This window comes from Pteropus medius, unplaced genomic scaffold, assembly GCF_902729225.1.
Source record: "Pteropus medius unplaced genomic scaffold, Ma_sr-lr_union100, whole genome shotgun sequence".
Lineage (NCBI taxonomy): Eukaryota > Metazoa > Chordata > Mammalia > Chiroptera > Pteropodidae > Pteropus > Pteropus medius.
Window position 1 is genome coordinate 3,303,973 of NW_024343578.1, and position 25,675 is coordinate 3,329,647.

At 36.4% G+C, this 25,675-nt stretch overlaps 1 protein-coding gene across 19 annotated transcripts in view; it reads left to right on the plus strand.

The window, feature by feature from the left end:
• The window catches only part of SFMBT1 (Scm like with four mbt domains 1), a 96,695-nt gene that overhangs the window by 65,715 nt on the left and 5,305 nt on the right, over positions 1-25,675 (plus strand). For 16 of the 19 annotated variants that reach the window (XM_039867467.1, XM_039867464.1, XM_039867465.1 and 13 more), the window contains 13 exons: positions 219-307; positions 7,669-7,915; positions 8,604-8,698; positions 9,160-9,261; positions 10,451-10,601; positions 12,650-12,732; positions 15,080-15,206; positions 16,204-16,317; positions 18,174-18,216; positions 19,957-20,027; positions 22,180-22,319; positions 23,099-23,208; positions 23,927-24,102. In XM_039867467.1, coding sequence (XP_039723401.1) covers positions 219-307; positions 7,669-7,915; positions 8,604-8,698; positions 9,160-9,261; positions 10,451-10,601; positions 12,650-12,732; positions 15,080-15,206; positions 16,204-16,317; positions 18,174-18,216; positions 19,957-20,027; positions 22,180-22,319; positions 23,099-23,208; positions 23,927-24,102 — 1,548 coding nt within the window. The remainder of the gene's footprint in view (positions 1-218; positions 308-7,668; positions 7,916-8,603; positions 8,699-9,159; positions 9,262-10,450; positions 10,602-12,649; positions 12,733-15,079; positions 15,207-16,203; positions 16,318-18,173; positions 18,217-19,956; positions 20,028-22,179; positions 22,320-23,098; positions 23,209-23,926; positions 24,103-25,675) is intronic. The other 3 variants (XM_039867477.1, XM_039867471.1, XM_039867476.1) reach the window with 1 other exon arrangement.

The following is a 25,675-nucleotide window of genomic DNA, read 5'->3' on the forward strand; positions in this document are numbered from 1 at the left end:
CTTATTAAACTAACCAGGAAGTAGCTCTCTCTATAGAGATTTTTGTTGTACTCTCTCAAGAAAGCAATATGTTAGACTCTTAAGATACAAAAACAACAAATGCACTTCTAAGCCATTCTCATTGATTTAATTTCTCTCTAGTCTGCTTAGTTTAGTTTCTCTGTGTTCTGTGGCTTATTTACATTATGAGTAACCACTCATTTTATTCCCTCATCTAGGCATCAGAGATAAGGTGTCTGATTGGGATGAGTTCCTGCGGCAGACCCTGATGGGAGCATGTAGTCCTCCTGTTCCGCTGCTAGAGGGCGTGAGTATTATTGCTTGCAGAATCAGTGTGGAAGACCCCTCTAATCTTTAATGATATTTGTTTCCTGTCCAAAGAACCTTAAATTGGTTGCTCATTCACTACTCTAAGGCAAATGAGCATTGTTACTACAGACACAGGCATGGATAATGAGAGGTTTAAACTTACCCTCAGAGGTTGCAAACTAGTGGCTTGCTCAGTGCCTAAAGTGTTCTGAATTAGTTGCTTATGATTTCAGTGTCATATCTAAGGAGACTTAACTTTGCTTAACTCAAGGTCATGTGGATAAATCTCCTATGTTTTCTTCTAAGTGTTTTAGAGTTTTAGATCTTACATTTAATTCTGTGATCCATTTACATTTGCCTGTAAAACTTGATTGGTGAACACTCTATTTCAAGCTGATCTTTATATTTTATACTCTGACTCATTTTATTATGTTTAGTCAGGGCTCGCATATACGAAACACAGTAAAATTTGAATTAATGAATGGAATCATGAACAAAGAAATTAATAAAGATCCTACTCTACATTGACCTTGATTCTGACATCCTAATCTTTATTTTATTTATTTGGTTGTTTGTTTGTTTATTATAAGTTACTTATTTTTTATGGTGACATTGGTTAACGAAATCCAGTGTTTCAACTGTACACTTTAACAGTAAGGCATATATACATATATTTACACTGTGTGTTCACTTTTCATAGTTAGGATTCTTTCTGTCACCACATATTTGACCCCCTTTACTCTACCATTTCCCTCCCCCTACTCTCTAACCACTGGCCTATTGTCCATGTCCATGAATCTCTGTTTGTATGTCCTGTTCATTTGTTGCTTTTAGGTTTCTATCAAACATAAGTGATATCATGTGATTTCAACTTTTTCAGTTTGGCTTATTTCGCTTAGCATGATTATCTCGAGGTCCATCCATGCTGGCGCAAATGGCAGTATGTCATCCCTTCTTATGACTGAATAATATTCCATTGTATATATGTACCAAAGCTTCTTTATCCAGTCATCTATCGTAGGACACTTCTGTTGCTTCCATGTCCTGGCCACTGTGAATAATGCTGCTATGAACATCAGTGTGCAAATATCTTTTTGGATATGGGTTTTCAAGTCTTTGGAGTAAATATCCAGTAAAGGGATTGCTGGATCATACGGTAGATCCATTCTTAGTTTTTTGAGGAACCTCCATACTGTTTTCCATAGTGACTGTACCAATTTACAATCCCAACAACAATGTATGAGGGTTCCTTTTTCTCCACATCCTCTCCAATATTTGTTATTACTTATCCTGTTGATTATAGCTATTATAACAGGTGTGAGATGGTATCTCATTGTGGTTTTGATTTTCATTTCCCTAATAGCTGGTGATGTTAAGCATCTTTTCAAATATTCGTTGGCCATTTGTATGTCTTCTAGGGAGAAATATCTGTTCAGGTCCTCTGCCCATTTTTTTTATTGGATTGTTTGTTTTTTTTGTTGTTATTGAGTCATATGAGTTCTTTGTATATTTTGGATATTAAGCCCTTATTGGAGGCCTTGCTTGCAAATATATTTTCCCATTGAGATGGTTGTCTCTTTACCTCATTGACGGTTTCTTTTGCTGAGCAGAAACTTTGTAGTTTGATGTAGTCTCATTCATTTATTTTTGCTTTTACTTCCCTTACTTTTGAGGTCAAATTCATAAAATCCTCTTTAAGTCCAAGGTCCTCGAGTTCAGTTCCTATGTTTTCATCTATGCATTTTATTGTTTCAGGTCTCATTTTCAGGTCCTTATTCCATTTTGAGTTAATTTTGGCATTTGGCGATAGACAAGTCTAGTTTCATTCTTTTGCAAGTAGCTTTCCAGTTTTCCCAGCACCATTTATTGAAGAAGCTTTCCTTTCTCCACTGTATGTTTTTGGCGTTTTTGTTGAAAATCATTTGCCTATATAAATATGGTTTTACTAATGGACTCTCAATTCTATTCCACTGGTCCGTGTGTCTGTTTTTCTAATACCATGGCTTTCTGTTTATTGTCGCTTTGTAGTATAATTTGAAGTCGGGCAGAGTGATGCCTCCAAACTCGTTCTTTTTTTCTCAGGATGGCTTTGGCAATTTGGGGATCTTTTGTGCTTCCATACAAATCTGATGATTTTTTTGTTCTAATCCTTTAAAAAATGCCGAGGGGATTTTGATGGGGATTGCATTAAATCTGTATAATGCTTTAGGAAATACAGTCATTTTAACTGCGTTGCTTCTTCCAATCCAAGAACATGGAATATATTTCCATTTCTTTGTATCTTCTTCGATTTCTTTTAATTTAGGATCTTATGGTTTTCATTATGTAGGTCCTTCATGTTTCATTAGATTTTTTCCTAGATATTTTATTCTTTTTGTTGCAATTGCAAAAGGAATTATCTTTTCCACTTTTTCTGACACTTCATTATTTGAGTATGTGAACACTAGATTTTTGAACGTTGAGTTTGTATCCAGAAACTTTACTGTATTTGCTTATTGTTTCTAGTATTGTTCTTGTGGAATCTTTAGGGTTTTCTATATAGAGTATCATGTCATCTGCATATAGTGACAGTTCGACTTCTTCATTTCCTATTTGGATGCCTTTTATATCTTTCTCTTGCCTGATTGCACTCGCTAGGACCTCCAATGTTATTTTGAATAACAGTGGTGATAGTGGAGAGCCTTACCTTGTTCCTGATCTTAGAGGGAAGATTTTTAGTTTTTCACCATTAAGTATAATGTTGGCTGTGAGTTTGTCATAGATGGCCTTTATTATGTTAAGGTACTTTCCTTCTATACCAATTTTGTTAAGTGTTTTGATCATAAATGGATGTTGTATCTTGTAGAAGGGTTTTTCTACATCTCTTGATATGATCATATGATTCTTATTTTTTAATTTGTTTATATGGTGTATCACATTAATCGATTTGCATATGTTGAACCATCCCTGTGCCCCTAGGATGAAGCCTACTTGATAATGATGTACAACCTTTTTACTATGTTGCTGTATTCGATTCGCTAGTATCTTATTTAAGATTTTTGCATCTGTGTTCATGAGAAATACTGGTCTGTAGTTTTCTTTTTTTGTGTTATCTTTACCAGGTTTTGATATCAGGGTGATACATTGGCCTCATAAAATGAGTTGGGAAGTATTGCCTCTTCTTCAATATTTTGGAAGAGTTTGAGGAGAATAGGTATTACATCTTCTTTGAATGTTTGGTAGAATTCACTGATGAAGCCATCTGGTCCTGGACTTTTACTTTCTGATAGGTTTTTGATGATTGTTTCAATTTCCATACTGCTGATCAGTCTGTTTAGATTTTCCAGTTCTTGATTCAGTCTAGGGAGATTGTGTTTTTCTAAGTACTGGTCCATTTCTTCCAGGTTATTAAATTTGGTGTTATATACTTTTTTATACTATGCTTATACGATCCTTTGTATTTCTGCGGTGTCTATCGTAATTTCTCCCTCCCTCGCATCCCTGATTTTGTTTGTGTCCGTTCTCTTTTTTCTTTAGTGAGTCTAGCCAGGGGTTTGTCAATTTTATTAACCTTCTCAAAGAACCAGCTCTTGGTTGCATTTATTTTTTCTTGTTTTTTTTTTTTGTTTGTTTGTTTTGTTTTCAGTTTCATTTATTTCTGCTCTCATTTTGATTCTTTCTTTCCTTCTGGTGACTTTAGGCTTCATTTATTCTTTTCTAGTTTTTTAAGATGAAGCGTTAGGTTGTTTATTTGGGCTCGTTCTTGTTTTTGGAGGTAGATCTGTAATGATGTGAACTTTCCTCTTATGACCGCTTTTGCCGTGTCTCAAAAGTTTTGATATGTTGTACTATCATTATCATTCTTTTTTTGTATCTCTTGATCTCTCTTTTTATTTCTTCTCTAACCCAGTTTTTCTTCAGTAGCCTGTTATTTAATCTTCATGTATTTGTGGTTCTTCCTGCTTTCTTTTTGCAGTTGATCTTTAGTTTCAAAGCATTATGATCGGAGAATATGGTTGGTATCATTTCAACCCTCTTATATTTGTTGAGGCTATCTCTGTGTCCCAATATGTGGTCAATCCCTGAGAATGTTCTGTGTGCACTAGAGAAGAATGTATAAGCAGCTGTTTTGGGGGTAAAAGACTCTATAAATGTCAATCATGTCCAGTTGGTCTAATGTGTCATTTAAGGATGTTATTTCCTTATTGATATTCTGTTTGGATGATCTGTCCATATCCAACAGTGGAGTATTTAGATCCCCTAGTACAATAGTGTTTTGGTCTGTTTCTCCCTTTAGTTCTACTAGTAATTGCTTTACATATTTTGAGGCTCCCTGATTGGGAGCATAGATATTAACAAATGTTATGTCTTCTTGGTGCATGATTCCCTGTATCAGTATGAAGTGTCCCTCAGTATCTTTCTTTACCTTTTTTATTTCGAAGTCTGTTTCGTCCGATATTAGTACCACTACTCCCACTTTTCTCTGAATGCCATTTGCTTGATATATCATTTTCCACTCTTTTACTTTGAGTCTATATTTGTCTTTGGAACTGAGATGTGTCTCCTGGAGGCAGCATATGGTTGAGTTTTGTTTTTTTGATCCATTCTGCAACTCCGTGCCTTTTTATTGGTAAATTCAGTCCATTTACATTTAGGGTGATTATTAAAATATGAGGTCTTCTTATAGCCATTTTATCTTTTTCTTTCTAGTAGCTCTGTGTTTCCATTGCTTCCTTGTCCTTGTGTTTCTGTTTTCTTTATTTTAGTTAGCTCATGTGGGTTTTCCTTTGGTTCTTCTTGTTTTATGTTATATACTTCAGTTCTGAATCTCTGGCGTGTGATTACTCTTACAAATATGTAAAGAATAGTTTTATATATATGTATATATATACATGTGTATATATATATATAGACTATATATATATATATACACATGTATATATATAGACACATGTATATATATAGACTGTATATATATATACATGTATATATATAGACTGTATATATATGTGTGTGTGTGTATATATGTGTGTGTGTGTGTATATATATATATATATATATATATATATATATATATATATATACAGTCGTCCATTTTCTTCTGTATGTGCATTATCTCCATTCCCCTTTGCAAATTTGGATCCTTGAATCCTTCTCTTTGCAGTCATGGTTGTCTCAATTTGTCCCTATGTATGCTGAACTTCATTACTATCTTGCTAAAGCAAATCTCTTATTGTTTAAGGTTATAATGCCCTGTTTAGTAAGGGTTTCATTCCTCTGCTTCCATTTGCCTTCTAGTCACCTTACTCCTAATTATTATTTAGTTAGTTAGTTAGTTAGTTTGTCATTTGTTTTAGGTGAGCTGACCCCTTCTGACCCCTTTCAACTTTTCCTGTAATGTAGGCCTCGTAATGGAGAATTCCCTCAATTTTTGTATGTCTGGAAAAGTCTTTATTTTTCTCTCATATCTAAAGGAGAGCTTAGCTGGATACATTATTCTTGGCTGGTAGTTCTTTTCATTTGATAGTTTGAATATTTGATTCCACTCCTCTCTGGCTTGTAAGGTTTGTGCTGAGAAGTTTGACTATAATCTAATGGGTTTATCATCATCTTCTCCCTGGCTGCCCTGAGAATTCTGTCTTTGTCATTGATTTTTGATAATTTTAATACAGTGTGTCTTGGAGACGGCCTTTTTGGGTTGAGATAATTGGGTGTTCTGTTGACTTCTTGAATTTCAAGGTCCAGCTTATTCCTTCGATTTGGGAAATTCTTATCCACTATTTGTCTGAAAATGCTTTCTAGTCCCTGCTCCTTTTCCTTGCCTTTGGTAATGTCCATTATTCTTATGTTTCCTCTCCTGATGGTATCAGCTAGTTCTTGAATTTCTCTTTCATTATTTTTCATTCTTTGGTTTCTCTCTTCTTCCTTCTGATTTATTTCTAGATTTCTGTCTTCTATATCACTGTTCCTTTCCTCATTTGGTCAGCTCTATTTCCCAAGCTTTCTATTTCATCTTTCAACTCTTGCAGTGTGTTCTTTATCTCTAAAAGTTCTATTCAGTTCTTTTTGAAGGTTATAATCTCCTTGCTAAAGAACTCATTCTGCTCGTCTAGTTTTTTCAATTCCTGAAATTGTTGATATGATTCATTTTGGAACTCACAGAGTTTTTTCAAAAGTGCCATCCTGGATTCTCTGTCATTTAAGTTGCATTTTTCTATGTTTGTAAGCTTATTTCTGGAGATTTTTCTATTTCTTTCTGTGATGCCTTGTCACCTTGGTTGTTTATGGTGTTTAATGGGCTGTTTCTTCCCCTGGGCATTAATGGAAGTGTATTCTGCTTTTCTTTTTTCCAGAAAGAAGATTTATCACATTATGGTCTCTCTAGCTTGTTGCAAAGAAGGTGTTTTTCTTTTGGTGTCCAGTAGGTGGTGTCTAAGTCTCTTGGATCCCTGCTTTATATAAAGCCTTAATAATGCCTTTTTTTCCCCTTATAGTTGTTTAATCACACTTGCTACCCTCAATCTCAGTCCTTGTCAGTGTTATCAACAGTTTCGATAGTGTTTGCTCAGATTCCCCTGGGGCTCTGCCATGTTCGGTCTCAGAGAGTATGGGGAAAGGAGCCTTCTAGGTTGGGGGATGGGGGCTGCTGCTCAGCCTCTGTTTTGCAACCACAGCTGGTAAAAATCAGCTGTTGTTTCTCTGCGATTCCTGCTTCTCTGTCATTCCTGCTTCTCTGCTTTTTGCCCTGTCAACTGGTCCCTGCCACCAGCCATGTGGAGCTCACAGCACTCCCAGACAGGGCTGTTCAGGGCACTTAACGCACCTTCTCCCCTCCTCTCTACAGGTTGCTCAAGCTGCAAGAGGCAACTTTTTTGTTTCCCCAAGTCCACCCTCAACACCAGGGCTTCTGACCTGTGGTAGCTTTATGCGCAGATCCCACGCTCAGACACACTGGTGTGCAGTTTGGGTTTTTTTTTTGTTGAGTTTTAGCTGTTCAGCTTATTGTTGTTTCAAGGGGAGAGATCTGGGAATGTGTCTCATTCCACCATGTTTCTGATGTCACTCCGCTGATTTTTTATTTAATGATGATCATATTTGCTTTTATAATCAGACTAATGATGATATTTTTACAATTCTTAATAGATGAAACTAACAGTCTTAGAGATAGAGGTCTGTTAGAATAATTTTATTGCATTATAGATAGATTTTCTTTGTGATAAACGTACTATAGGATCTTGTATGATATTAGGCAATTCAGTGTCATTGGCTTTGAATGGTAAAAATGTAAAGGCTAGTTTGAGATAATTTAAAACTTGACTTTTTTAAGTATTATGTTAACTCTTGTATTTTTCATTTCACTTTTTGTTTTTTAATCTATAGCTCCGTAATGGGAGGAATCCTTTAGATCTCATTGCTCCAGGTTCCAGGCTAGAATGTCAAGCTTTCCAGGATTCTCTAAGCACTTGGATTGTTACTGTAGTCGAAAATATTGGGGGAAGACTGAAGCTGCGTTATGAAGGACTTGAAAGTTCTGACAATTTTGAACATTGGTTGTATTACTTGGATCCATTTCTTCATCACGTTGGTTGGGCAGCTCAACAGGGATATGAACTTCAGCCCCCATTAGGTGAAGAATAGTATAACATTTTTCTTTCAGCTATTGCGTTATTGTTATATTACCTTTTATTGATATAAGACTGAAAATGCATTATTTTGCATATTATAAAAGCCTTTGTTACTTTGCATAATAGAGATATTTCAAAAACTGTATATGGAGTTATTAAATGCCTATTTTTTGGTTGGAGGCAGTTTTATTGCTTTTGTAATTTGCCACACATTTAATATATGTATTTCGTAGACTCTGTCCCAACTCATACTGACTTTTTACCAAAATTAAAGAAAAATTCCCTAGGTAGCATTCGTTTAGATATAGGAGTAGAATAGGTTTGGATTCAAAGCAAATTGTTCATTAAAAGAAACTCTAATAATATTTAAACTGGAGTTACTGTTTAAATTAATTTGCATTTATTATTACATGCCCCAGTTTGGATGTTGTGTTATATTGTGGACTACAGCAGTCCTTATGATCTCACTAGTAGTTTTACCATACTTAACTACCCAGGCTCTGAAGAGAGGAGACACAGTACTAAAGTTAGGGTGCAGGTTCTCTGAGTGAAGGTAATGTCAGTGGGCTTGAACCCTTTTCTTCTCCCAGTGGAAGGTAACTTTTTGGTTTATGTGAATGCTTTTAGAATAGTTAATAAAGTGTGTAAGTTCTGTCATCATTTAAAACATCTCGTCTTTTTTTACTAAAGCCATCAGACATTTGAAAAATGAAGCTGAGTGGGAGGAGATCCTGGCCAAAGTGAAAGAGGAGGAAGAAGAGCCATTACCATCCTACTTATTTAAGGTAAAAACAAAAACAAGTAGAGAAGAGCAATTTGTGGGAGGTGCAAAGCATTAAATAACCCCTGGAGTCTGAGATTGCGCTTCGGTGTGTGAAAGAAGAAAGTGGTTTGAAGGCCGGAATGATGGTCATCCTTTTCTTCTTCTCATAGTAGTCTAGGTTCTCTCTCAAAGTTCTCTCAAAGCATTTTGGGTCTTCCCTTTTCTACTCTTAACTACATAGCCCTGACTTATTATCAAATAAATTTGTTTTATCTCCAGGTGGCCTTTCTATTCCAAATGTAGAGAATAGGAATGCTTTCCATGGTTTTATTCCTGAATAATTTTTTCCAGGGAAGAAAATTATAGGATTAGATTATTTACCAGAATCATTATTTTAATTAAGAGTAGTATTCAGCTATATGAGAATATAAAATTAAGGCAAAAATACTCTATTTTTATTCTTCCTTGATGTTTGCATTTTAGGATAAACAAGTGATTGGCATGCATTCATTCTCTGTAAATATGAAATTGGAAGCTGTAGACCCCTGGTCTCCTTTTGGGATCTCTCCTGCTACAGTTGTTAAGGTAAAACAGGGGCAACTCTCTTGGTAAGAATTCCTGTCAGGGTGACTGGTTTAAGAAATTAGTAGCATTTTGATCTTCAGGCTCTACTAATCCAGCCCATTGTTTTTCCTAAGCTGTGAGGCTAGAATTACTTCTGTACACATTTTGTATTTGTTCTGTCCAGTTCTCTGTGGCCCATTCCTTCGACGTTTGGCTGCCCCAGCCAACCAAAGCCTGGACACTATAATAGGGGGTGGCACATTTGGGGGCAGGCCTACTTGTACATGACTAGAGGAGGTTTAACCAGCAGGTAGGCCATGGTATCTAAAAACTGTGAAGGCAGGCAGTGTCTTTAGTGTCCAACCAGGTGCAAGGCTTGTTGAGGTGAGGAGATGTGTGGCAAGCAGGTAATTAGTGTCAAAAGATCTGTCAGTACAATTGCTGCAGCCATGTATTCTAGATTCAGACTTTCATCTTTTGGAGCCTGACAAAAGTAAGGCTTTTGTCAGGAGTAAATGCAAGAGCCAGGTAGGTTGTCAAGGCCCAATTACTCAGTTACTAGAACTGAAGCATAAGAAAGAGGATTTCAGTGTAAAAGTCCCATTTACTGAAAGTAGAACCAAAAGTCAAATATGACTAGAGGAATAGTTGCTTGGATGCCAAATCATCTGACTTGTTGAAATTAAAATTTTTCTTGCCTTGGAAGAAGATTATTCTTAGGACAAGGAGGGATTCTAAACCTGAAATGGGGTCAGGAGGCCCTATCTGGCATCAGAAGGGCTGATAGTAGTAAGAAGCCAGAGGAAGTTCATAAAACTAGACTAGACTCTGAAAATCTGGTATACTTGTGTAGGTGACTCCTTACTAAGTCTAAACTAAATTTTGTTTGGAGTCAAAATACTTGGATTCGAATATAGGTTCTGCTGCTTCCTGGCTGTGTAACATGGGACACGTTATTTAACCTCCTTTTAAACTTAATTTCTTTATCTGCAAAATGGAGTTATTAATGGTACTTACCTCCTTAGATTGTTGGATTAAAATTGAATTATAATATGAAAAGCATTTTAAAAAGTACGTGACACAGAGACAACATTTTTCTAGTGCTTAATGTTATTATTAATACCCATCGTAGCTGTGAACTTTTGTAATGTTTGGCTACCCATACCCATAAAACCATTTGTCTATTTTATCTGTTAAATTGTATGTACAGGTTTTTGATGAGAAGTACTTTCTAGTGGAAATGGATGATTTGAGACCAGAGAATCGTGTGAGGCGATCATTTGTGTGTCATGTTGACAGTCCTGGCATTTTCCCTGTGCAGTGGAGTCTAAAGAATGGTTTACACATCAGCCCCCCTCCTGGTATGCATTCATTCTTTTCTGAATTGTGTTCATTGGAAACTTTTCTTTGCAATGAGATTTATCAGATGGCATTACCGGATCTTTTGCTCCCCTTTCTTCTCATGCCTCATCCTATCCTTCACATTTTGGAGGCCTAAGACAAGTATAAATGAAGGCTCAGATTGCATATATTTACATATTTGAAAGTTACAAATTAAGCTCAACTATTAAATAAGCAATGTTCTGTCCTTTTACCTTGACAAATGGATCCACATAACAACCTGGGGTTCCATGAAGGTTCCTTAGTTTATTCTCCCTTGTGTCTGTTGGAAGGTCACAGAGGGCTGGGAGTAGATTGTACAGTGAGTGTTGAGAGCAGACTTATGAGAAGAGACCTTGGAGCCAGAGGTAGGAGGTAGATTTTGGTGATTTTTAGGTTTCCGGGCCTCATCTTGGAGGGATACTCTTTGGATTCCAGAGAGACATTTTTGGTCAAAAGTAGGATATAGAGAACCTGTAGGTAGGAAAGTAGCAGCTCATTTTCTGGCATTTGCAGTTTGCAGAATATAGTCTTTGACCCTTTAATTAAGACTCATAAATATGACTTAGTTGAGCTTGACCGAAATTTTTAGTATTTATTAACTTGGAGTATCTGGAAGTATCAAACATTTATCTGATTTTTATATCAACAAACCAGATTATTTGATTGGCAGTCTATGTATTTTCGTTAGTAGGCTTTTGGAAACATAGCTTTACTTTCTAAATGGTGATTGCTAGAACAGGGGGCTGAAAATGCTCTTTTGTATTAGCAAGAGTCATAAACTTAGAACCTTTGCCTTCCATTCAGCCTTCATTTATCCAACAAACATTTATGGAATGTTTGCTATGAGCCAGGCATTAGGCTTGTCACTGAGGAAATAAAAGTGAGTACAACACAGTTCCTTCAAGGAGAAAACAGTAGGAGAGTCTCCCAGGTTCTTCATCAGTGAACAGAGAATGGGAGTGTCTGCCTAGTGGTGATGGTGGTTGGGGCACATCTACAGGAGGAAGTTCTTGTTTTACTGGAAGACTTCAGACATCCCAAGTTGTTTATCTTGCCTACTGCCTTCATGTAAAAAGAAAAACTAATTATTAAAGATATTGGAGCTTTCAGCATTGTTATAGATAATTCAACTGTCTTTGCAAATAGAAGGAAAGTAGAATATTATGTAAATAAAAATGGCAAATAGTATACTGTGAGGAAAATTGATGTGGAGGCAAAGGGAGAACATGATGCCAATCTCAGTTGGGCAGAAGAGGTAATCGCAGGGGCTATTTGGCTGTAGGGTGGCATAATCTTGAGTAGCCTACTTTATGCCTGTGAGATATTAAGCTCTGTGAAGCAGAGAGCAGTTGGATGCTGCAGGCCCAGTCCAGCTCCTCACATAGATATGCAGTGGCTTCTACCAAGAACCTGGATGATGGACTTAAGTGGGGAGTTAAGCTCAACCTTATTTATGAAATGAATTCATGATTTCCGGTTATAAGAGCATTGAAATTCTGTAGAACATGAATCTGAAAACAGTGCTGAGAGTACGGTATCTGTAGGAGCTAAGATACGTTTAAAGAAACTGCTTTATGAAAGAAAAAAAGTCTTCACCGAATAAATAGCACTGAAGATCATTTCCTGTCTCTATTCTTTTAGAGCTTAAATCATAATAGAATTGATAATAACATTAGACTTATTGATACAAATCAAATCCAATCATAACTGTCTTAAATTCTTTTAGTGAATTGCCAGCAGCTAATCATAAAATATTGCTCAAAATAAATGCATGGTTTGAAATGTTAAAGTTTCAAAATTTATCCAAAGAATTTTGTTGTATTGTTATATAGTTTGACTGTATTTGCTCCATTTTATAAAATTAACAATGCTTTGGATTTATAAGGTGTTTTTACCCTCTCTAAAATGATCAAAGTTCTCATACTAGCAAATTAGAAGTTGTGGGTGGACACCTAGCAGAGCAGTAAATTGAGACATGGAGGCAGGTATGTGCGGTGTGAGTCATTGTTCTTTTGTCCCTACCTAGGCTACCCAGGCCAGGACTTTGATTGGGCTGACTACCTCAAACAGTGTGGTGCTGAAGCTGCTCCCCAGAGGTGCTTCCCTCCGGTGAGAAGCCCCGCCTCCCCCACCCCACTGGCCACTGCTTCAGGGTTGCCTCCTGTGCCTCCTGTGCTTCTTGTGTTTTTTATGATTACTCTGAAGTCATTCCTCTCACTCAACACAAATAAGCATCTGTTGATCATAATATGAAAAAATGTTCAGATGTGAGTGGAGAAAAATTGTTAAACTTATTTAAAAATACTTCTATAAAAAATAATACATGCACTTGGTTTACAAAGCAAAACAGCAATAAAAAGCTTAAAACAAAACAGTTCTGTGCCCTTCCCTTTCCACAGTCTCCCTTCCCTTAAGTATTTGCTTCCTGTTCTCACTGTTATTCTGATAGTTCTCATTTACAAAATAATATGCTGTTATCTTTTGAGTCATTAATTTTAAACATGTCTACTGGTACAACATTATGGGGAAAAAAGCTTTTAGCTGTTCACATTACTTTTCTCCTCTGTCTTACCCCCACCTCTTCTTCCTGTTAGAGTTACATTACAATTTTTGGTTAAGTATGAACTGAGTATTTACATTATCATATGCATTTAGGTATTATTCACAGTTGAACTCTGCACTACTTTATAATTGTTTCCTTTTTTAATTTGTCCTCAATTTAATAATTGCCTGTTTTTCATAGCTTAATTTTTTTTGTTTTATTGTTAGTTCATCCGATACCTTCCTGTAGCCTTTCTCTGTGCTAGAAGGTTCTCTTGAATCTCTTCTTTGATTTTCTTTCTTCTATTTTCTCTCTCCTCTTTTTTAGGATTTCTTTTATTTGTATGTTGGCCCTCTAGATCAGATCTCTACTTTTCTAACTTTTTTCTCCTGTTTTCTGTTTCTTAGTCTTTTGGCTTTGCTTGCTGGAGGATTTCCTAAACTTTATCTTTCAGCCCTTCTTTTGATTTCTGATATCACATTTTTGATTTTCCAGAACTATTTCTGTACTCAATATTTATTTTTAATAGCATATTATTTTTGTTTTAAAGATGCAGTAGTTTTTCTTATCTCTTATAGTATGTTAATTACCCTTGCCTTGGCAAGTTTTCTTCTTGCATAATCTGTTTTCTCCAAGTTGCTTTTTTTTTTTTTTTTTTTGTCTCCAGGTTTTATATCTTTAGATGTCTGGTAGTTCTTGGTTATTCGCTTATACTTAAGAGTGGGGGACAAAGTGAAAAAGCTCATTGGAAGCTCTGAGTGTTGGTGGGGCTTGTCAACCTTGAACTTCCCAGTAGGGTGGGATCTGGCTGGTCATTTGTTGGGGACACCTACATCCATGTCTTTATATGTTTCTTCTTGGGCTTATTAGGTTGCTACAAGAAGTCCCTTCCAGTCTGGAGAGTAGAGGCAAGGGCTGAACCTCTCACATTCCATATGCAAGCCCCTGTTTTGGGCACTGCATGCATACCCTCAACAGTTTCTGCATCCTCCTTCCCAGAGATCCTGTGTGTTACCCTCTCTGGAAGATAAATCTCATCTTCTATAGGGAAGGGGAAGGGACATTTTTCTTGAGGTGTGGAGTGAAGGAGCCATTGGCATGACCTAAATGCTTCTTAAATGTTTTCAACAATTTTTTTTATTTTGACTTTCTCTCCCACCTCTAGTTGTCTAGTGCTGGTACTGCCAGTTCTTAGCTTTTTTTACTGCCAGCTTAGATTCACTTTTCTTTAATCAGCTAAGTTAGTTCTAGACGCTCTTCTAAATGTCTCCTCTCTGTTATATTCATCCTAGTAGGTTTATGTCTTTTTTAAAAAAGCACTTTAGTTTTAGTGAATTATCAGGAGGAATAAAGAACAGTTAGGTACAGAAGTTTCAATCTTTATTTTGACCTAGAAACTGCACATTGTTAAAACATACTTTAAATGACCCTTTTTTCTTGTTTTAAGCATTATTCTGATTGCCTTTTATGATACATATAGAAATAGGAACCAGGTAGTTTATTGTATGATAGTGCCCTTTCTGGGAAGGGAAAGGGTGATCCAAGAGGCATTTGGTTCAGGGCACAAAGCCTTAGGTGCTTTATTTTTTTGAAACCTCATAACATTACCCAGTGAGATAGGTGTTCTCAGTGTCATCTGACGGATGGTGAAACTGAGTCAAAAAGAAGTTACACAACTTGAGTAAGTTCATACAGGTAGCAGTAATGCAAGTATATCTGACTTTAGAGACTGCTTGTAACATTAAGAAAGACATTTTCCCTTTGTTTCATTAAGAAATAAAACGAAGCAAAAAAAAAAAAATTATAGCCTTAAAGTGTTACTCTGGGGTTAAATATTACTTGGAGAAGGTCTCTCAGATGAGCACATGAGTTAATACTTAGAATGTATTTGGATTTGATTCATTTATTTTCTAGTCAATTTCTGAGCATGAATTTAAGGAGAACATGAAGCTCGAGGCAGTGAACCCTCTTCTCCCTGAAGAAGTGTGCGTTGCCACCATTACTGCAGTGAGAGGCTCTTACTTGTGGCTCCAGCTGGAGGGTAAGTGCCACTACCTTCCTGTGGCTGCTCTTCTTTGCCTTTCCTGTTCACCCCTGTAATGTGGCTTGTTAAACTTAATCAATTAGCTAAGTAGGGATTTTGTTCAGAGACTTCTAATTTATAATGCAAGATTCTAAACTCAAATTTCTTTTCATGTCCTTGACTTTCAAATTTTAGGAAATTAATGTGAATAAAAAGCCTTTACTACAGAGTCCCCTGTTTTCTTGAAAGGGAAAGGATAAGTCAGCATATATTTTGATGTGACCAAAATATCTGAGCATTAGCAACTAGCTTATTCAAGAGATAGTATTTTGGTTGCCCCTAACCATTAGAACCAAAAAATACGTAAAAAAAGACATACTAAAAGTAGTATTTAACAGTTGGACATATTTGTGTAACAAAAGCACTATGTGCGCACTCAGTGCCACAGTTACTGTATGTGGCCTAGGTTTTCTTTTTATTTGGCTGCCAAAGAGTCAGACTTGGTACGTATTGTTTCCAGTTTGTAGAATTAGCATTTAATACAGACGTCAGAGGCAGCATTGAATATAGACTTTTGTGCAACCCCTTCTGAGCAACTTGCCTACATCACTTTCTGATTTGAATTCTGGCTTGTCCCCATGTACCACAACTAATGTTCTCATTGAGTGGAATCATCACCTTTGCCTTTGTTTCCCAGTTTTCATGGAGTTGACATTTGTCAACCATCTGAATGATACTACTGATATTTCCAGTTGCTTATTTGCTGTTCCCTAATATTCAGTACCCATTTTGGTCTTTATATAGTTACACATGGGAGACAGTTTACTTTTTTTCCTTAATGTTTATCACTCATGAAAAAGTATAACTTCTGTGTAAAAGGAACTTGTTCAAGAGACTTTGTGTCTGTATTATTGCAATAGTAGAATATTGATTGTCTAGGAAATAGTTTTTGAAGAAGGCTACTTAATGGTCTAAATTTTTTTTTTTTTTTTTTTTTTTTTTTAAATTTAAACAGGTTCTAAGAAGCCCATTCCTGAATGTATTGTGAGTGTGGAATCCATGGATATATTTCCTTTGGGCTGGTGTGAAACCAATGGCCATCCCCTCAGCGCTCCTCGCCGAGCACGAGGTACCCTTCTATTTCCGGGTGAAAACGTTGTTTGTTAGATAATCTGTTGTGTGGCTGCTACCAATTAGGATAAGTCTGGGCATTTCAGAGAAAAACAAAGTGATATTCTAGTTATCTGTTCCTCCATAGGAAATTATTTATTACTGCAAACATTTATTATCTTACAGTTTCTGTAGGTCAAGAATCTAGGCGCAACTTAGCTGGGTCCTCTATATCTGAGTCTTTCACAGAGTTGCAGTCAAGGTGTCAGCCAGGGCTCTAGTCATCTCAAAGCCCAGCTTCGGGGGAGGGTCTGTTCCCAAGTTTATGCAAGTGACTGTTGGCAAGAATACGTTTCCTCGTAGGCTGTTCAACTGAGGGCCTCAGTTCTTTCTGGCTATTGGAGGCTTCCTTCTATTTCTTGCCACGTGGACCTCTTTATAGGGGAGCTCACAGCGTGGCAGTTGGCTTCTATCAGCCAGCAAGTGAGAGAGTAAGAGAGGTTGAGTAATACGGAAGCCAGAATATTTCTGTAACCTGATGTTAAAAGTGACATCTACCCCTCTTTTTAAAAACAGTTTTATTGAGATATCATTTATATAACATAAAATTTGCTCTTTTAAAGTATAGTAGGTCCATCAGTAATGTTGATTTGTTCAGCCTCGTTTCATTATAAAGTTGATGAGATGCTATAGAAACTTGACTCTTGTTTATATCAGTTAGCCTGTGGTAAAATTGGTTTTATTATACATTGTTTCGCTTAAAGTCGCAGAACCTATCAGTGATGTTAAATGAGGACTAACTGTATAAAATTCAGTGGTTTTTAGTGTAATGAGAATTGTATAACTATCACAACAGTCAATTTGAGAACATTTCTTTATCTGGAAAGAAGCCCATACTCCTTAGCAATCACCTCTTTACTTCCTGATCCCTCGTCCTAAGCAACTACTAATCTAATTTCTGTCTATAGATTTGCCTGTTTTGGACAGTTCTCATAAATGGAAGAATCATACAATATGTAGTCTTTTGTGACTGACTTCTTTTACCTAGCATAATGTTTTCAGAGTGTATTCATTTTGTAGTATGTATCAGTACTTTATTCCTTTATATTCCTGAGTCACATTCTATTATATGCGTAATACCACATTTTGTTTTTCCATGCATCAGTTGTTACACATTTGTGTTATTTTCCTTATTTATCTGTTATGAATAATGCTGCCGTAAACATTTGTGTACAGGCTTTGATATAACTCTGTGTTTAACACAGCCAGACTGTTTTCCAAAGCTGCCTTTGCCTCTCTTGATAGGCACAAAAGTTTTTAATTTTAATGTAATACAGTTTATTTTTTCTTTTGTTACCTGTGCTTTTGGTGTCATAACAAGAAAATCATTGCCAAATTTAGTATCATGAAGATTTTCCCCTGTTTTCTTCTAAGAGTTTCATAGTTTTAGCTCCTACGTTTAGGTCTTTGGTCCATTTTAAGTTACTTTTTTTGTAATGGTATAAGGTAAAGTTCCAGGTTCATTAATGTGGCTATTCAATTTTCTCAGCACAATTTGTTGAAAAGACTGTACTTTCCCTATTGAATGTGTTGGTACCTTTGTCAAAATCAGTTTTTCTTTTGAATATCTATTCTTGCTTAGAAAGTATTCTTAGGAGTTGATTTTCCCAGGGATCCTTGAAAATATTATTTTGGTCTTTGTTTAAAGACTCCTAACCAGAAACTGTGCTTTAGTCTCATTTCAGACATATCATATCAGCACTTATTTATAGCATTTGCTAATCAAATATACATATAACCAGGTTTAAATATGCTGTTATCATCTGTCTCTTAATTTTTCTTGGCATTTACTTTTTTTTTTTTTTTTCCTTGTAGTACACAAACAGAGGAAAATTGCAGTGGTTCAGCCAGAAAAACAGTAAGTAATATAACAGTATGTTTGAACAGTTGACATTTGAAATTTAGACTCTCTAGAAAAAGAAATAACTATTTAAGAGAGTATATCTCCTCAGATGTTATTTCCTCACATAGAAGCATAATCCTTTAATTCTGCTTTTGATAGTTTACATATTTATATGCATTTCCTAAAATGGCATTAATACAAAAGGGTAAAATGCATTCTCAAGGTGTTCCCCAAATTGAGTTTTCTTTGGCTTTTAGAGCCTAAAGGCATTTGAATAAAAGAGGAAATAGAGTCTCTATGCTGGCATTTGTCAAGGAAGAGCAAAAAATGTAAATGTAAATTAAGATATAATTTGTCATTGCGAAAAAATAAACTTCAGCTAGAAGACAACTCTAAAAGAAGAAAAGCATAATAAAAAGAGTGCTTTTGTGTCCCATTAGGAAACCCTCTAGCATATCTTCATACCTAGTTTTTGAGAAGCAAGTGAATAGTAGTGCCTCAAAATTACAAAGGTTTCTGTGTGTACATGTGTGCTTTTAAACATTGGGTTTTCATTCTGTATTAGTTTGTTCAGGCTGCCATAACCAAATGCCACAGACTGGGTGGCTTAAACCAGCTGTACCCAACCTTTTTGGCACCGGGGACCAGCAGTTCTATGAGAATCTAATGCCTGCTGATCTGAGGTGGAGCTGAGGCAGCGATGCTCGTGCTGGGGAGCGGCTGCAAATTCAAATGAAGCTTCGCTTGCTTGCTAGCGGCCACTACCTCCTGCTGTTTCACCCTGTTCCTAACAGGCAATGGACTGGTACTGGTTCATGGCCTGGGGTTTGGGAACCACTAGCTTAAACAACAAATTTATTTTCTCACAATTTTACAGTCTGGGAAGCCTGAGATCAAAGTACCAGCTCAATTTGGTTCCTGGTCTGGGCTCTCTTCCTACCTTGCTGACTGTCATCATCTCACTGTGTCCTCACATGGTAGGGACAGAGAGAAAGGGAGATCTTTTTCTCTTCCTCTTCTTATAAGGACCCTTATTTACCTCCTAAAAACCCTGTCTCCAAACACAGTCACTTTGAGGGTTAGGGCTTTAACGCGTGAATTTTAAGGGGACACAATTCAGTCTATACAAATTCTATAAAATTATAATTGCTTTTGTGGCTGTGTGAGTAATAAAACTGACAATAGAAGTAGCGAGAAAGGCCACAGAATTCTATTCCAGGTAGCGAAGTGAGATAGCAATGACAACAATCTGGCCTTGGATTTTTCCTTGATTTAGTTGCCAAGACCAATCCAAAGTTTTAAAAAGTAATTAAAAGAGATAAATTAACCTTTTTCAGTGATTGCTGCAAATAGAGTAATTCTCTTTTTTTTAATAATATAATTTGTCTTGAATTTTGAGAAAGTGATAAAAGAAAATTAATCTTATGAAAGAAAAGTTTCCATTCTTTGAATATAAAGTAAACGAAGACTCTACTTGTGGTTTAAGAATCCCAGAAGGACTTCTGTAATGCTCACATGAATGGAAGAAGGTTCATTTGAACACGCAGTATCACAGCACTGTCTGTAGACAGTTGGCTCCTTAGCCTGTGTATGTAGTTTTAAAAACTATGTACATTAAAAGTATGATCAAGAAAGCACCTTCTGTTATAGATTTTGCAATCTGCCACATTTGCTTTCTTCTTAGATTTGAAGGAAAAGAACCCTCACACTTTACTGACTTAAAGGATTATCTCACTATTTTGTTGTGTTTTCTTGACTCAGAATACCATCCTCGAGGACTGTCCATGAAGGCCTAAAGAATCAGGAGCTGAACTCTACAGACTCAGGTATTCGTGCATGCAGTCTTGGGGAAAAGAGTATCTTTAGTTTCTTTTAATGGACTATACCTAAAATAACAATACATTTGATTTGTAAGATGTAGCTTCATAGAAGGGTATCTTAATTGTGATTTTAAATTTACAATTGTCTAAGATGCACTTAGTTTAATAATTATCTTTAGGCTTATATCTCTGTGCATTTATAATAATATAATTACTGATCACTTATTGGGTGCCAAGGGCTCCAGAGGTCACTATTAGTATCCCTGAGTTAGATAAAGAACCTGAGGCTTTCCAGGCAGTGCTCTTTCTTAAGCGGGGTGGTTCAAAGGTGGATGTTTATTCTTTTTTAAACTCTTTTTATGATCTACACACTTTATTTACATATATTTATTTACATTATTTATATATATATATTTCACAATTAAAAAAATTAAGCACTGGAAAAACAGATTGTTCCAGAGGCAATGCCTAATAAATGTGACAAGGATTCTTTCTTTCCCTGGAACTACTCTTGACCGTCTTTGTTGGTTGCATAATTCTTAGCATCTTGGCTGTGTGTAATGTAGCACAGGTTAGACATTTGGGTGGTATTTACTAAATGCCTAGAAAAGAAAAGAAACTAAGTCTTAGAGAGGTCACACAGCTTATGCATAGAAGGGTCAGAAATGGAACTCAAATCTTTCTCAAGTTCAAAACCTGCACTTTTTGTCTCCTACCCACTGTCCTTTCATTATATCATTTATACATAGAGGATCAGCTCTGTGTAACTCCTTATTTTTGATGTATTACTGGTCATTTTAATACCTACTGAAACTACAGAATTAAGATACTAATATCTCCCCCACCACAGCTAAGTTCTTTTTGGTTTAGATTTTGTGATAGGTCAGATTACCTTGGAAACAGAGTCTGAAACTGATATTTGTGCAGAAGTTTCATTGAGGAGTGCTTTGGGGAACAGCTTCTGGAGGGATAAAGGAAGCAGGACTGGGCAGAGAATAGAACAGTTGTACAGAAGTTTCTTCCAGTCCTTCAGGGAGCCTTGGAGCTGGTATAGCCACTAAGAGGCGAGGCTTGGTAGCCACAGCTTTGTACTCCTTTATGGTCAGGTATTGGAAGTAGGCCGCTTCTCCCTCCCCACCTCACAAAGGGTGGAATCTTTGGCAGGTTGGCTCTCTCCTACTACTGCAGGCAGTCCTAGAATAAGGGTAATTCCAGGGTAGACTTATGACCCAGAGCTGTAAACTGCCAACATTCCCACAGCGGGGAGCAAAAAAGCCTTAATCCTGAAGAGGGGGCTTTTGGTGGCAGAGTTCAAATAGGGAAATGGATGCTGACAGACTGACAACTGTGCTATGACTGTATTCTTAGAGTAAACATCATGTACTTCAAGGTCCTATCAATAGTGGGCAGTGTACACACATCTCCTTTTCTTAATGTTGGATTATTGGGGCAGTATCTATCAGAAGAGCTTCTCTCTGCTTGAGAAGAAAATGAAGATGTTTTAGTATCTGAATTTTTTACATTCAGTAGTTGAATTGTTAATCACGATGAGGGGGGATTAAAAAACATTCTTTTGAAGTAGGGTATTTGCACAAACAGTTGAAGAGAGGAGTCTCTAGGCCCAGTTATACCCCTCAGTACTTAAAGAATTTAGAGATGTGATTACAGAGTACTTTTAGCCCTTCGGAAATCCCAGAAATAGGAAGGCTCCCATATCATTGAATACTAGTTTGGTGGTCTTAAGGAGACAAACTATAGTTCTGGATAATATTCATCATCATTCTCTAGAAATATTCCAGAATAGGTTATTGAATAGTTAGTTGGTTGTCTGGAATCATCATGGGTTCTTGAAATCAATCCTCCACTTCCTTTATTGATAGAAGTATAAGCCTATGGAACAATGTCAAATTAACCCAGGAGTTAATCTGCCTGTAATTCCAGACATTGTTTGATTTCAGCAGAGTGATAAGCACTGCAATAGAGTTAGTTGTAAGTATTTTGAGAGCACCCTCAGACAACATGGTAAGCTTCAAAATACATAATTCCTTACTTTACATAATGGTGAATATGCTTGTTCCTCCCTTCCCTAGTAATCCAACTTTGGAAATGGGGTAGAAAATGACTGTGTTCTGAATATTTGTTTCTCTTCATTTCCTAGTTATGATTAATGGAAAATATTGCTGTCCAAAGATATATTTCAACCACCGTTGCTTCTCAGGGCCATATCTTAACAAAGGAAGAATCGCTGAGCTGCCTCAATGTGTAGGACCTGGGAACTGTGTTCTTGTCCTTAGAGAGGTAAGGTTCTGGTCTAGAGCAAAGAACTTGGGAATTTCACAGCAGTCTCATAGACTCATTCATACATGCCATAGATGTGACAACTCTAGTTTTTATCATAAGTGATTAACTTTTCTCGTGTTGGACAATAAACTGGGCACATAGTTATTTCTGGTTCCCCCCAGGAACATTCACCTGAGCAGTTCTTTATATAGCAGGCTCACCTCTGTCAGTGTAGAAAGATCTTCTGTCAGGGACCACATGAGAATTGTACAAGAGTGTGAGAATAGTGGCAATTAACCCATGATTACAATAAAGCTACACATCTGGACTTGCAGAGCTTCCCAGCCAGGGTACTGGTAACAAATGTGAGCAGTACTGAACTTTTTAGCCCCTAGAGAGGCAAGGCTCAGGATCTGGGGAGGTTGGAGCTTCTCCAGCAGACTCCTCCAGCCACAAGAAGGCTCAGCTGTCTACAAAGTATCCCAAACAAATAGAATTTTCTGTGTGTACCATGACTGGGAAAGGATTTGGAAGCATATGCTAGAGTAATTTTAAGTTCATGGTACCTATTTCTGTCTGACCATAATGTTTTAAATATGTAAGAGGGTCTGGTTAATCTCTTATTTGCAACTTTGGTCAGCTGTCATATCTTCAGTATTATTATTTTGTTAAGATTTGTTAATTAACATGACTAGAGTTAATCTCCTAAGTGATGTGCTAGGGGTTAGCAAGGTTATTCCTAATGGTATGCTTTTCTCCTTCCCAACCCATATTTTTGCTTTAAAAATGGAGTGCAGGTCCTCACTTTACTTATCAATGCAGCCTATAAACCCAGTCGTGTCCTTCGGGAGCTGCAACTGGACAAAGACTCTGTGTGGCATGGATGTGGAGAAGTCTTAAAAGCCAAGTGAGTAGGCTCCTCTGCCTTTAATGCATAAGTCATCCTTAACAAGTCACAGAACCAGTTCTTCCCATGGATAATATTAGAATATTTACATTTCCTGAGGCATTGCTTCTTCAGTTATTTGTGCTGAAGGACCAGGTTTATTTTAAGTCTTTGTTCTGTCATGGACCAATACTTTTATATGGTAAAAGTGAATCACAAGAAATATAAAATTTAAAAGGTATAAAATACAAGAACAATTTTTAAATTAGATTTAGTAGACATAAAATTACTCTTTCAAATAACTATGAAAATTTATCAACATTTACTTTCATTTTCTGACCTAATATTGTCAAGGACAGATGATAGTTGGCAGGTTATATTGGTCAGTCGACCACATTCTGACGATCACTATCCTAGGGTGAAGAAAGAAAGACTTAATGAAATTCATTTTTCTTTTAGTAGTGTAGGAGTTGCTATAAAAACCTTAAACTTAGAAACAGAAAGTAGGAACCTTATTTTGCTAATTTGAATAACTCAGATTTTAGTTGCCATAGCTTACTAAATTATAAATTTAAGTACAAAATGTATAAACTCCATATTATTTTTAGAGTCCTCAAAATATAAAAGACATAGAATATTCTAACAAGTAAAAATATTTTTAAGTCTGTTAATGTACTTGATTTTTCTCCGGGTAATTATTAGCCCAGTAAACTTGGTATATGATGTTTTCCAATGGCAGATACAAAGGAAAGAGTTATCGAGCTACTGTTGAGATAGTGAAAACAGCAGATCGGGTGACTGAATTCTGCCGGCAGACCTGTATCAAACTGGAGTGTTGTCCCAATCTGTTCGGTCCACGGATGGTTCTGGACAAGTGTTCTGAGAACTGCTCTGTACTTACAAAGACCAAATATAGTGAGTCATGTTTTTCAAATTTGTTAACTATAGCAGTTGACCATACCTTATATCATGAAAAGTTTTTATTTGCAGACAGCCACGTAAAAAGGTATACAAACTTGTTCTGTGAAGGGCCAGATAATATCTTAGGCTATGAGTAGTAATCTCTGTTGTATATTCTGGCTTATTTTCACTTTTTAAAAAACACTTTAAAAAATATGAAAACCATTTTTAGCTTGAGGGTCATTCCAGAACAAGCCATGGGCCACATTTTGCCAACTTTTTTATATAGTATGTATAGAAATTAGCTATATTGCATTTATTAGGATATATAATTCATTCATGTCGTATGCAAGGATTTCTTATGTATGTACTGTTTGCTGCCACTGTCCTAGCACTGGAATACAACAGTAAAGAAAACAATTTCTGTCCTCATTGAGTTTATATTTTAATGTAGGAGATAAGTAATAAACACATGAACAAATACAGAGAGAGAAGTACTGGAGATAAAAATGAAGCACGATGAGCAAGCAAAGTAGGAGAGTGAGGAGGGCTAGGAAATGGGATGTTTTTCATACAAGTGGTCAGGGAAGTCTTCCTGACAGGTAACAAACAATCTGAAGGAAACCAAGAGCCAACTGTGCAGACGTTGGGGCGAGAATGTCCTGAGTAAGGGAGGGCAGCAAGAGTACAGGCCTGAGGCAGGAGCATCCTTAGTATCTGTGAGGAGCAGCAAAGAGGCCACAATAGATGAGAGGCATAAGTAGGAGGGGAAGTAGTTATGGACTTCACTCTGAATTGTCATAATGACACCTCTTCCTTCTCATTGCGAAACTGCAACGACAACAACAAAAACAAAAGTCATACAGTATGAAATTTCCAATTTAGAACTTTGTCAAACCATTGTTATCTAAACACACAATTCTGGTCCTATCGTTAAATCCTATAAACCCTGATGTCATTTGGGAGAATTAATACAGAGAAGGATTTTACCTTGTTAAATTAGAAGATTACTTTTAGGGATATCTAATTCTGTGCCTCTTAAACTTCATCATGCATGCAAATCACCAGAAGATCTTGTTAAATGTGGAGGTTCTTCTGATTTGTCAGGTCTGTGGTTATCTGGGGCCCAAGTGTCTCCATTTCCAACAAGCTCCCAGATGCTGCTGATACTGCTGTTCCAAGGTTCACATTTAGCATGATGAGCTTTCTGATCAGTATTTGAATTATAAAATCATATGAGTCTAACCTTCTAGTTTCTATTTCTATTTATTGGATTGTAAACTCATTAAAGGCAGAGATTGTGTTAGCTTATTAGTGTGTCAGATTCAACACTTAGTTTAGCAAATTGCCAAAAAAATTGCAATTTTTAGTAGGTAAGTGAAATATACTATTCATGTCAGTGCCTATATAACTATACCACAATGTAAAAAAATAAAAAGAAAAAGTTCTGGAATTAGATAGTGGTGATGATCGCACAACATAGTGAATATACTAAAAACCACTGAATATGTACACTTTAAAGTGATTAATTTTATGTTATGAGAATTGTATCAATTAAAAAAAAACAAAAAAAATGAATAAAAGATTT